This window comes from Struthio camelus, chromosome 1 (genome assembly GCF_040807025.1).
Source record: "Struthio camelus isolate bStrCam1 chromosome 1, bStrCam1.hap1, whole genome shotgun sequence".
NCBI lineage: Eukaryota > Metazoa > Chordata > Aves > Struthioniformes > Struthionidae > Struthio > Struthio camelus.
The window spans coordinates 158,614,086-158,626,418 of record NC_090942.1 but is presented as its reverse complement, the minus strand read 5'-3'; the positions used below and the strand labels follow the sequence as shown (position 1 = coordinate 158,626,418).

Here is a 12,333-nt window from a genome sequence, read left to right as displayed (position 1 = left end):
TCCCCCTTTCCCCTTTCACTGCCATAAATCGTTCTGTAACCACTGTATCACTGTCTGGGAGAGCATAGGAAGAGAGAGAAAGTTTTTATCTTCACAGCTCTTCCACAAGAGCTACCACTCACTAACTTTTTAGGGAGGTAGTTTAAACCAAAGTTTTCAGAGTAAGTTTTGTTAGAAGCAGAGCTTGGTGCATTCATGTGAATGAGTTTGTTCTGATCTGAGTTTATATTCATATTTGTTGTCTCTGGTTGTTTCAGCCTAGAGTTTTACTAGCAGTTACATTCATGTAAATAAATGATTGGATAGGTGATAGGTAATGTTTAAGGGAACATATTTTTAAAAGCAATACCTGTGTGCTTATTCAGTCAAAGAGCAGAAACATTACCATCTTAATTAGCTAAAGCACAAAAGAAAGAAAAGTATTTGCCGAGCATAGTTTCAACCCCATGAAGCAAATGCAAGAAACTCAAAAATCATTGGTTAATCTTGGATAAATAAAATGTTTTAAGGAAAAATAGGCACATCTATGTTGTACAAGATATGCTAAAATTCATCAGAATCTTGTATGTGACTTTCCTTGTCTCTGATAATAACATACATCATTTAGAAACCAAGAAGCCTGATCCAATACCCATCGCCTTCAAAATCAATTGTTTCAATGCTAGAACCACAGCTGTTTTAATAATAATTTGCCATAAGAAGATGGTATCTTACTGTGAAGCTTTGTTTTTAGGCAGCTTAGCTGAAACATCAGCTAGTATCAGCACATTTGTGGGATCTTGAAGTAAGGTGTTTTTTTTTTTTTCTTTCCCTTCCTCTAAGGTCAGCCAGGCCGCCCTGGTAGCCCTGGGCTGCCAGGCATGCCAGGTCGCAGCGTTAGCATCGGCTACCTGCTGGTGAAGCACAGCCAGTCCGAGCAAGAGCCAATGTGTCCGATCGGTATGAACAAACTCTGGAGTGGCTACAGCCTACTGTACTTCGAAGGACAAGAGAAAGCACACAACCAGGACCTAGGTACATCTACGTTTCCCTGGGAATTACTGGCAGAAGTCTCCATTCCATATCCTCGGACAGGGGAAAAGAAAAAAAAAAAAAGAGAGAGAGAGAAAATTGGGACTGCAGCAGATAGGCTCAGGAAGCACCCAGATGAGAAGATAAAAACTGTATGTCTGCATATAGTGCCCCTGAGAGAGATTCCACAAGCCATTAGGGCTGTTTGAGGAGAACTGGAAGACCAGGGAAACATTATGGCGCGCGGGGTTTTACTAACGCATGCTTATGAAGGTGCAGGAAACTGAAAATGTGCATTGTCTTCCGTGAGAGTGGATAGCCATATTTTTTTCTTTTTCTTTTTTAAACAGGGCTGGCCGGCTCCTGTTTGGCTCGTTTTAGTACTATGCCTTTCCTCTACTGTAACCCTGGGGATATTTGTTACTATGCAAATCGAAATGATAAATCCTACTGGCTCTCAACTACAGCACCTCTTCCAATGATGCCTGTGGCAGAAGAAGAAATTAAACCATATATCAGTCGCTGCTCTGTTTGTGAGGCCCCAGCTGTGGCCATTGCTGTCCATAGCCAAGAAGCTTCAATACCTCGCTGCCCTGAAGGCTGGCGCAGTTTGTGGATTGGATATTCCTTCCTTATGGTATTTGTTCTCCAGCCTTATAGTTTGTACGGCACTAATTTTAAGTTTGAGCCTTAGCTAGTAGTAAAGCTGTTCTGTTTCAGGTCCAGTAACACTACAACCATGCATTGTTCTGAAGAAGCAGGACTACAAAACGAGTTCTAGGAAGCAGATGAGAAACAAAATTTTGTGAATTGAAGAGAAAATTGCGTCCTTGTCAGAATAGCATCTGGAGTCCTTACTTTATAGACAGAATTGTGTTTGAGAGCAGAATACAGGGACAGCTGTGCATCAGCAAATAAAAATGCACTGAGGTGCAACATTAACCTACAAAGCATTTTCACATCTAGAGGAAAAGTGGGAGTTACTAATATATATATCCCTATTAAGAAATTGACCTGGAAAACAAAACAAAACTTTTCCCATCCTTTTAATAATTCAAAAGCACTGATATTTGGTAGAGGATTTAGCAGCCAGCTACTTTACCTACTCTGGAAAGAGTCAGTTTCCTTGTGCTTGTAAAAATTAATCTTCAGTATTGTATCTCTAATGGCAACTGCCCTATATGTCCTGTTACCCATAGGATCTTTTAAATCTTGTGATCTTATAATTAGAAAATGGGATCTTAGGAAACCTGAGCATTAGATGTGGAGGGGACCTAATGAAGGGCCCCACCTGCTTTTTTGCTCACTCAAAACTGCTACCTGTGAGAGCTAGACAGTACAGAGGCATCATGGAAGCACCCAGAAGAACTAACAGTAAACAGCAGCTGGAATATGTTCATGTGAATGATCTGACACATGTGCATTTATCTGACTGTAGACTGGAGTCAAAACCTGCCTTAGAAACTCAATAAACACTGAACTGAATGCCTAAATAAACAAAGTTAGAAGAAAGAAAAAGAACAGAAAACATCACAGAAGAACTTTGGTCAGCCTTTCCCATGAATCATTTATTTGGCAAAAGCTTTAATTTTTCAGAAATAAAAGTAAAAAGCAAGCTGATATTTTTCATTTAGTTACAGAAAAAAAGCTTTGAGAAAAGGCAGATAAAATTTTTTGACCAGCCCTACACTTGACCTTTCTTTTGCTTCTGTAAAACATATCTGATACCAATCTCACAATTAATCCTTGGAATGCTTGTGGAGTAACTAAACATTTGCAAGGCCCTGTGTAAATAGCTAGCATTGTTAAGGGCAAAGTTGTCACCTTGGCAAGAATTGTTTGCCAGGACAAAGTCTGCCAGTACCAAGGAACATACATTGGGAAGAGTTTCAGAAGATAAGTTTTCACATTTTTCTCAGCTAGTGTTCAAAGCAAGTGAAGTGTTTGGTGTACGCACTTCTTGTGCAACCACTGAAGGAAAAATACACCCATTCATGGTTATCTCAGAGTACATATTGTTTTGCTTCCTCGGCTGAAATTTGTCACCTCCTTCTCCTGGGTAGGGCCCAGTCGTGAAGGGAGTAGTCACAGGCCCTTGCCCAAGCAGCCCTGCTAGGTCAGAAAGATTTCATGTAGGAAGTGCACCCCATTGTAACATGTCCTTAGAAGGCAGGGTGGTATAAGCCTTGCAGAAGACTAAAAGCCCTGGTCAATCAAAGAATAGATATAATAGAAATTACAGTTGGAGATTATATACTGAGCATAGGAATGCCAAATTCATTGTCAAGCAGGCCTGCTCCCAAGCCAGTGCTCAAACAGCATGGGCAGTTGGTACTAACTGCTTTCCAGCTGCCACGGCAAAAGCATAAAAGCTACTAGTAGTTTATCCTTTGTTCTTACAAGATTTGTTCTTCCAGAGGGATAAAAGAATAGGTTAGCTCCTGAACTTCACTGCTTAGCATGTGTTTGCTTAGAATGATGCTTTCAGTTTAGCATCATCTTGAGAACTTATAAGACAGCTGATGCTCTCCACTGGGCTTAAAAAACAAAAAAACCACTAAAAACAAAAAAAGAAAAACACCTAGACCTCAGCAACATGTTACGCCAGCCAAAGATCAGAGTCCATTATGCTGTTAAAAGGTGGCCACTTCTGTTACTCATTTCTGTGAGCACAGTGTGCAGCATAAATGAAGCAGTTATGCTGTACGCCTTTGTTCGTACATGAAGAATATGATGTTTATTAAAAGCAGGGCAGGAAAACACATTGAACAGGCTCAACAGATTTCTCCCTGCGTTTGCAAAACTATTCATCAACTTTATTCTCAGACTGCTTTATTTATATCCCAAAGTCCTTCAGTTTTTAACAGAAAATTAAATGGCTGCATTTAAAAATGCAGCTGTATAGCTTTTAAATGGAGACAAGAAATGCCTGTTTTTTAGAGATGCCGTTGACAAAACAAAAGTAAGTAACGTTCCGTTCATTACCACAGTGCACATTAAAGGTAACAGTTGAGTGGTTTAAAGATGCATAATTTCGGTTTAATTTGCTGTTAATGAATGTGCCATTAGAGGGGATTATTTATTGGAATAGAGGCTATTTTCTTCCACACTGTGCTCTTCCTGTGTGATGCAGAGCATTAAAGACACTATAATAAGGAAAATTCCAATTAAATACGTGGGGAAAAAGTTCTTCTCAGTGAGAGTAATCAAACACAGGAACAAGTTGCTCAGAGAGGTTGTGAGATCTCCATCCTTGGAGCTGTTCACAACTTGAGTCAGCTCTAGGTTGCTCCAGGGCACTGTCAAGCTGAGTCAGCTCTAGGTTGCTCCAGGGCACTGTCAAGCTGAGTCAGCTCTAGGTTGCTCCAGGGCACTGTCAAGCTGAGTCAGCTCTAGGTTGCTCCAGGGCACTGTCAAGTTGACAGTGCCCTGGAGCAACCTAGAGCTGACTCTGCTTTGAGCAAGCGATTGGCTGAAACGATCTCCAGAAGGCCCTTCTAACCTAAATTAGTCTCCAACCCCAAGGACTTCCAGCAGTGGCAATCTTAAGGTGTTTGGCAGAAGAGTTTAAAGTGACATCACCATATAAGATAGTTCCTTTGCATAGATAAAGTATAGCCAGACCTTTAAGTCTTACCTAAGTGTAGGATTAGCCTTCTCTCTGCTTCGAAGCTTCTGGTGCTAAGAATTAGGAGCAATTCCCCTCTGTTTTTTTTTCCCTTTCCCCATGTGCAACTTTTTGACAGCATTGCCCGAGGTTATACTCTGAACATTGCCCTCCTTGTCTCCTTTAGCACACTGCAGCTGGTGATGAAGGTGGAGGACAGTCACTGGTTTCTCCTGGGAGCTGCCTGGAAGATTTCAGAGCTACTCCTTTCATCGAATGCAATGGCGCACGCGGAACTTGTCACTACTTTGCAAATAAATACAGCTTCTGGCTCACTACAATCGACCAGCCGTTCCAAAGCAAGCCCTCAGCAGATACACTCAAGGCAGGACTCATCCGAAGTCATATCAGCAGATGTCAAGTCTGTATGAAAAATTTATAGAAGTCCTTCATAGTATGAGGAACCTGCTTATACTGTGGTTCTTATACAGTGAAATCTTCTATGATGTTTAGACATTTGAATAAATCATTTGGTGCTTTTTTAACTTATTACCTCATCCCTAGGTGCAACACAAATTAAATATAACACACATACATAGTGCTGTGTTATCCTACTATACAATATATATTTTTTGCTAGTCTAACATGATGTCATTTGCCAACTGATACAAATAACTTTCAGCTTTGAAACACCAAAAAACTTTCAGTAATAAATGGTTACCTTGGTCAGATACCCACTGCATTTACTCTAAGAGAATATATGTATCTATTCTATTAACTGTATTTGTCACAACAGCAAACACTAACAGCTGTAGCTCACTCAGTTAATGTATAGTGATAAAACAAGTGTTAAACCCTTGCAAAATACTCTGGAAAAGGCTTGTGCCCAGCATTAAAACGTAAGTTTGATGTCAGTATTTTATGCTTGGGCATTGCAAACAAACCCAAAACAATCATCTTTTTACTGTATTTGTTTTTCAAGCCTCACCCTACTTTATCTCCTTAGCACTGGCAATAGCAGAGAAGAAGCCCACAGGTGTTCCAAAAATAGCAACCACTAAATGCAGTGCTCTTCCTCTTTTGATTAGACTTGATGATGAAAATCAGCATATTATTTTACAAGCCTGATTAATTTTTCTAGACATATCCCAGGCCAAAGGATCACTACAACACTTTTCTTGCATTCCCATTCTGTTGTGGACATTCAATCTGTGTCACACTACGCACACAGCATCAGCACTGAGTATTTTTCGCATTGCAGCTTTTCCCCTCTGAAACCAAGCCACTCATCACAAACAGATTTTAATTGTATGCTGCTGAAACAGCTATCGCACATAGAGTAGGTTTCCCAGGAGAGCGTATTGCCCAATGCCACATTATCTTCAAAGCCAGACCTTTCAGACCTGCCAACTGCCTGTCCTGAAGGCATGTAGTCCTGGTGGCTGGGGACATTTGGCAGTATGATGACCAGCATACTAACTTGCACACATTCATCTTTGGAAAAGTAGGGGAGAAGGAAGCAAGTATCTGTTTGATACCATCTTTTCCTATAGAGAACCATGCTACTGCTTGACAGGCTAAACGGCCAGAAAGGCTGCTGTTTCCTTCGATAAAAAGGAGGAAAGTTATCTGTCACTGCTGCCAGAGAGGACACCAAAAAAAAAAAAAAAGAATCAACTGCAAACGAACCACTCATTTGCTTCCTTTTTGCATAGTCTGGTTATATACCTGAACACTTAAAACTGAAACTGAAGGGACTTTTTAAAAAAATGATGATTTTTTTTTTTCCCCCGCAGTTCACGTCTCTCCTGCTTCGGCTGTCTATTGGCTTTTGTAATTACATTCCATCCTCACTGTATCATAAATAAAATTTGTTTTTTTCTACACCTCTATTTGTTGACGATTTCTATTTTGTAAACTGCTTTTTTCTATCAAATGCATATAGGCTACTCTTTTGAATTACCTTACTTGCACCTAAGGGCAGAAAAAAAGCACAGCCAAAATATTCCTTCCAGTGAATTTCAAACCAGTATGTAACTTCAACTAGTTATACACTTCTTTTTCTCATGCACTTATAAAAGATCTAAAAGGGAAGTTATGTTTCTAGAATTGCATATTTAAGCTGAACTACTGAGATAGTGTTTCATCTGTTGTTAGGAAAGATTGGCATGTTGCACTTTGAAGTGAATTATTATTCGTATTCTACAACGATCAAGAAACCCACATTAACCAGACTTAACAAGTTGCCTTTGCAAAATATAGAAAGTATAAACTAAGTTCAAGTACTCAGCTAACACACTTTCAAACCCAGATTAGTTGTACGTGTAATCAGATGCATCCACTGAGAAATTACTGAGTGACAGCAGATCCTGAAATCAGCTCTGTGGCCATCTACTAGCTATAAAAGGCAGCCTCCTCAATGAACATCACACTAGTATTTATTTCAGCTAAATAAAATGCTCAGAACTGGAAACATACTGGAAGCAATATTAGCCAAAGCTGTCCCGTATTTGCCAATCACTTTAAATTGCTTTAAATTAATGGCAGTAACAAGTGCCCTAAAATCATCTATTTACCTCTTCCAGGTTTTGCTGGATGTTGATGGTTGTGGGATGATCAGACATTCATCACTTGAGGCTTTTACAGCATGCACTTTTACTGTGCAGTTTAGCACAGTAAATATTTTAAGGGAATTCATGCAGAGGTTATGCAACTCCATAAAAACCTGTTAAATCAGGGATAAGAGCTAGTTACTTGGATTTTAATGGCTAATATGTTGCCTAAACTTTCCACACAGTTAATTTTTCTGCACGTAAAGCAGAGGTCTTTCTCAAGAGTTGCTTTACATCTTGCTTTTCTCTAGCATCATATTATCTGTTCCTGGCAAGTTTGTTCAGCACAGTATCAGTGCAGCATGTGAGTTAAGTCAGGCACATAGTTCACAGAATGCAAGAATGCAAAAAAAAAAAAAAAAAAAAAACCCCACACTAATGGTGCCATGCCGACTTGAACTTTTGTACTTCATTTTTGTACATCATGTACTTCTGTTCTGTGTACTTGCATCCAAGTTCTCCAAAGCATGCTTAATCACTTTTTTTTTTAAAGGGGGAGGGAGCTGGCACACAGAAAGACGTGGACTACTTCAAGCAGCCAGAGGATTTCACCCTGGGAGCTAACCTTGAGTACACTACAGAGCACTGAGGAACACTAACTCAAATCACTTCCTAGCCACAAGTTTACATCCCCAAAGCACCTACTCTCAGGAACTTAAAACATTTTTATACAGAAGAACACAACTATAACAAACAGAACAGTCTCTCCACTGAATTATGGAGCTCCAGGCTTGAGATGGAAAACCACAAGTGTTTTGCCCCTTCTTGACCAACAGGCAAATCTTTTGCTTCAAAACACACAGTTGGTTTCCTACACTTTGCTTTTTGAAAACATCCTAAGATATAACATACTCCTGAGACCGGAAAAGTTAAACAAGGTAACGTTCCCCTTCTGTAGGGGATAGTGCATCAGTTTATTGGCGCTGGTATAGCGATATCAACATAATTATGTCACTTTACACCAACGTTTTTCTCAGCCTATTGACCAAAATCTTCCAAGCGTGTTTACAGACTATGCAGTTGGACTTGTCCAAGGCAGCCAGAAATGGAAAACTAGCAAACTGCAAGCAGCAAACATGACCCTCCGACAGAAGGCATCAAACAGCTACTAAAAGAGAGGTTTATGGGTCCACCGCTTTACAAGTTTTGACTGCATCTCATCCTGAATGCTGGAGGTTTGAGGCTTGCCTTTGCCACTTTACCCTGATGCTGCTTCCGTGACATGTACATGTCATGCTTCAAATTCGCACGCAGTTGCTCTCGCGATGTGTGCTAGCCAGCCTGGCAGGGTGCATGACGGAGTTAACCCCAATCACCATCACCGCGCTGCCAGGCCAGAGGAGATCACTGCTCCAGCACCGATGGGCACCCCCTGTGCAGGAAGGACAAAGCTACCTTACAATCATAGCATGTTTGCAGCTGGAAAAGGTATCTGGATGTCCCCCAGTCCAACCCCCCCCCCCACACACACACACACAGCAGGGATGCCAGGAAGTTAGCTCTTTCCCAGTGAGCAATTCAGTCTTTCACAGCTTGAAACAGCAGCAGAGGTCCTACATGCCCCAAACAAGCCCAGCAGCAGCCACACCACGGATGCAGACTGCAAACGTCATTTTGCAGCACAGGCGTCACCACTTTAGCCAGGGCAAACCTCAACCACTGCTTAGGGCTAGGGGCATTGCCAGATGCTGCCGGATGCTGTGGACCGAGCGAGATCGGAGCAGGATAGCAGTTAGCCCCATGTGCTTGCAAGAAAGGCTGGCCACAAAGGGAACAACTGTCCCGCCGAGCCATGTGACCAGCACGCAGGGAGGGTAATTCCAGAAGGGAAGTAATGCAGACCGTGGCGTTTTCCATCAAAACCGTCTAGGACCTGGGCGAAGGCGCAGCAATCATGAAACAAATGAGGCAACAACTCTGTCATGTTCAGAGGGCGTTTTGATGACTCAGATTCCTCTCGCAGCCCCTCAGGAACACCCAAAACTTGGCCCATACAGATGGCAGCAGGGCTTTACCAGCTACCTGGGCCTTGCACTGCTGACACCTCAGAGAGGGCAAGAGTGGCATCGCCCTCCCGAGAGTCCCGCAGGGCAAGCAGGGCTCAGTGAGCAGATTAAGGGAAGGGGACAGGCTGTGGATGGGTGCCAGTCTGGCAAGGTGTACATATGCAGAGCTGGCATGTGTTCCTCAGGTCTTCCTTCACCATGCAGCTACCGTGCCCTCCCAACGCAGTTCACACCTTGGCCTGGGCGTCACTTGAGGAACAAGCAGACCAGTAGTTCACATTCACCCAGAACGGCCAAAAATAACGTCTCTTATCTCACTATTTAAACACGTCGTACAAGCCCATCAAATGTAACAGACAGAGAGAGAGAAGAGAAATAAATACTTGCCAAATGAGGTCCCCTCCTTGGGGACCCTCTCCCTTTTCATACTCTGTCTCTAATCCATGAGGAATTACACCTAGCTCCAGAAGTGCACAGCCACAAATGGCCCAAGTCCAGGTTGTGCACTAAAATTTGTAACAGGTAAAGCAACCTTGGAATATCAGAGAGAAAATGCTCGCTGCACTTGGTAGGACATAGAAGAATTCCTCGCCTGAAACAAGTCCATGGCAAAGACGCATCCCAAAGAACATGCCAATGTACTACCTCAAGGCTAAGGGAATTTGAATTTCCAACACAGAGAGAGTAGCATTTCAGTTCTTCGGCAAATTAAGTTATGTTGCATGGGCAGGCCACTTCAATACAAACAGCAGAGTTCACAGGTGCTAAGCCATCTTCTGCCCCCTTTCCATCCTCCCCATAAGGGACCACCAGCAATAACATTTGCTATAGTTCCTGCACCACTGGCAACCCTCACTTTTTTGTAACAGTAAACATTTTTTAAAAGCCCCACGCACCACAGAAGAGCAGTAGTTCTCCTGCAGTGTTTGACTTTTGTCAGCTCATCCTTTGAGACAGTCACTTTTACAAATGACCCATACAAGTACCATTCACATAAACAAGGAAGGAGTTGTTCCCTGAAAATACTTAGCGAAGTGACTGTTAATACAGGTTCTAGCATTCAAAATAAGAGCAGCTCTGGCACAGCTTACTACTGGCCAAACCTATTGCATCCTATCAGATGGCACATTCCTATTCAAAAACAAGTACATCAATTGTTATGTCAATATTACAACCAAAAAAATCAGAATGTGCGTGCATTAGTGCCATTTCCTCTGCTACTAGTCCCTATGCTGCAGCTTCACTACTCCCCCCCACCCCCTTCAGTAAACCAAGTAGAATTTTTCCAGTAAAATTGTGTAGTATGGGGAAAAAAAAACGCCTTTAGCAGCGCTGGGATATCTGCATTCAACTGCAGAAGCAGCAGGGGAACGAACAAGTTAACGTTAGGACAGTTAAATAAGCACAAGCCTAAATAGTTTGATTCCAGAAACAAGAGCAGGCCAGATCGTAATATTATTCCTCTATGCTGTTAAAAAAGAAAAAGAAAACAAATGGACAGTGCCACTACACAGAGGGGGGAAAAAAGAAATGGTATACTTTCAGTTGAGCTGGGCTCTCCAGTCACGTTTTCAGATGTAAAGATAACACAGGCACAGCTAAAGCATGTTAGAGCACCAAACCCATGCTGTAAAATGGAGCTCAGCTGCAGCAGGGTTTAAATTACTTTAAATTCTTTCCTACATGAAACTCCAGAAACCTTCAGGATTTGCTTGAAGGCACAATCTGACTTGGAAAAGTAGTAAAGAATTGGGGCTAGCATGCACATCTAATAAACCAGACTTCCTCCTAATCTTTCACTAATAATTCAAGTATTACTTAGTCTCCAAGGTTCAGCTGTGCAACCCCCTTATCCATCACTGGTTGGCACACCCAGACATTTCTCAAGGAACAACAGCCAACAACTAAAGAGCCACAAACATCATGCCAGACAACTGTAGCGGTGGTAATGGTAGGGGCACAGCAAGCAAGGCTGGCTCTCACATCCCTTTGGGCAAAAGCACCTAAGTTAAGAGTTTTCAGAAAGACTGTATGAACTCCTTGAGATTTCACATGAATAAAATGCTAGAGCAATTCAATTTTGAATATTTATACTTTAAGAAATGTTAGATATTAAACTTACAAATATATTTCCTGTTCTGTAGGTACCTCCTAGGCCTACAGCATCTCCTGAAAGCCTGACCTTGCCACCAGTGCCTACAGAGGCCCCGAGGAGCTTCTGAGCCCTGCATATTCAGTTGTCACAGTACCGGACTTGCCACAAACATGTTGGTATACTGCTTTGGTCCTGTATAAGATTGCCTTTTCCCAGTCCTGATGAAAGACTAGATACGGGCCTTGAAATTTTGTCACTAGCTGGGAAGTTTTTGTTTGTATTCAGATAGGTTTTGAATACCACAGAGCAGGTGCATTTAAGTATCTGACAAATTGGCAGGTATTAAACTGCAGATCCCTAGCAAATCAAAAACATCACAAGGGAACCACTCAAATGTGACAGAAGTTTTTCTCAACAGCTGTTATTCCTCACCACATTTAATATGGACTGTGCATAATCTTGAAAGGGGAAAATAAAGCTGCTTTGAACTTCAGTTTAGTTTCTCTGCAGCAAGTTGCTCAATAGCACGAATTTTTGAAAAAGTGTTTAAAGTGTACTCAGTAATAATTTAATTCAGAATTTGCTTGGGAATTGTCTCCACATGTAGTAACTAACTATGAACTGAGTGGGACAAAGAAAGGGTACAACCGAACATAAGAACAACCAACCCTTAAGTTCTATGAATTTTTCTGGGACCAGTTCCTAGAAGATAGAGGAGTCGTCCCACAAAAACTTGCAGAACTGGAAACACACCAGCTACCTTCCCCCTGCCCCCCTTTCAACTTAACTGACCGTTCTTCACTGTGGTTATGATGTCTCTGCGTGAGATTGTGGGTCACTGCCCATGTTCGCTTTGTAGTTGAGAGGGTTGGGAAGCCCTAGGAGTAGTATTAGCCCATTCTCTTCACTGCAGCAAGAAGAGAAACCGCACACCTCATTAGCGTTTCTCTGTGCACCTCCCGACTGCACAAAAGACAGTTTCTCTTCCCTTCCTACAGCATT

At 41.9% G+C, this 12,333-nt stretch overlaps 1 protein-coding gene across 2 annotated transcripts in view; it reads left to right on the top strand.

Moving 5' to 3' along the window:
• Window positions 1-6,291, top strand: part of COL4A2 (collagen type IV alpha 2 chain) — a 145,212-nt gene extending 138,921 nt beyond the window's left edge. For both annotated transcript variants that reach the window (XM_068927428.1, XM_068927421.1), the window contains exons 46-48: window positions 823-1,014; window positions 1,362-1,648; window positions 4,806-6,291. In XM_068927428.1, the coding sequence (XP_068783529.1) occupies window positions 823-1,014; window positions 1,362-1,648; window positions 4,806-5,060 (734 nt within the window). In that variant the 3' untranslated portion in view covers window positions 5,061-6,291. The remainder of the gene's footprint in view (window positions 1-822; window positions 1,015-1,361; window positions 1,649-4,805) is intronic.
• Window positions 6,292-12,333: the final 6,042 nt, after the last annotated feature.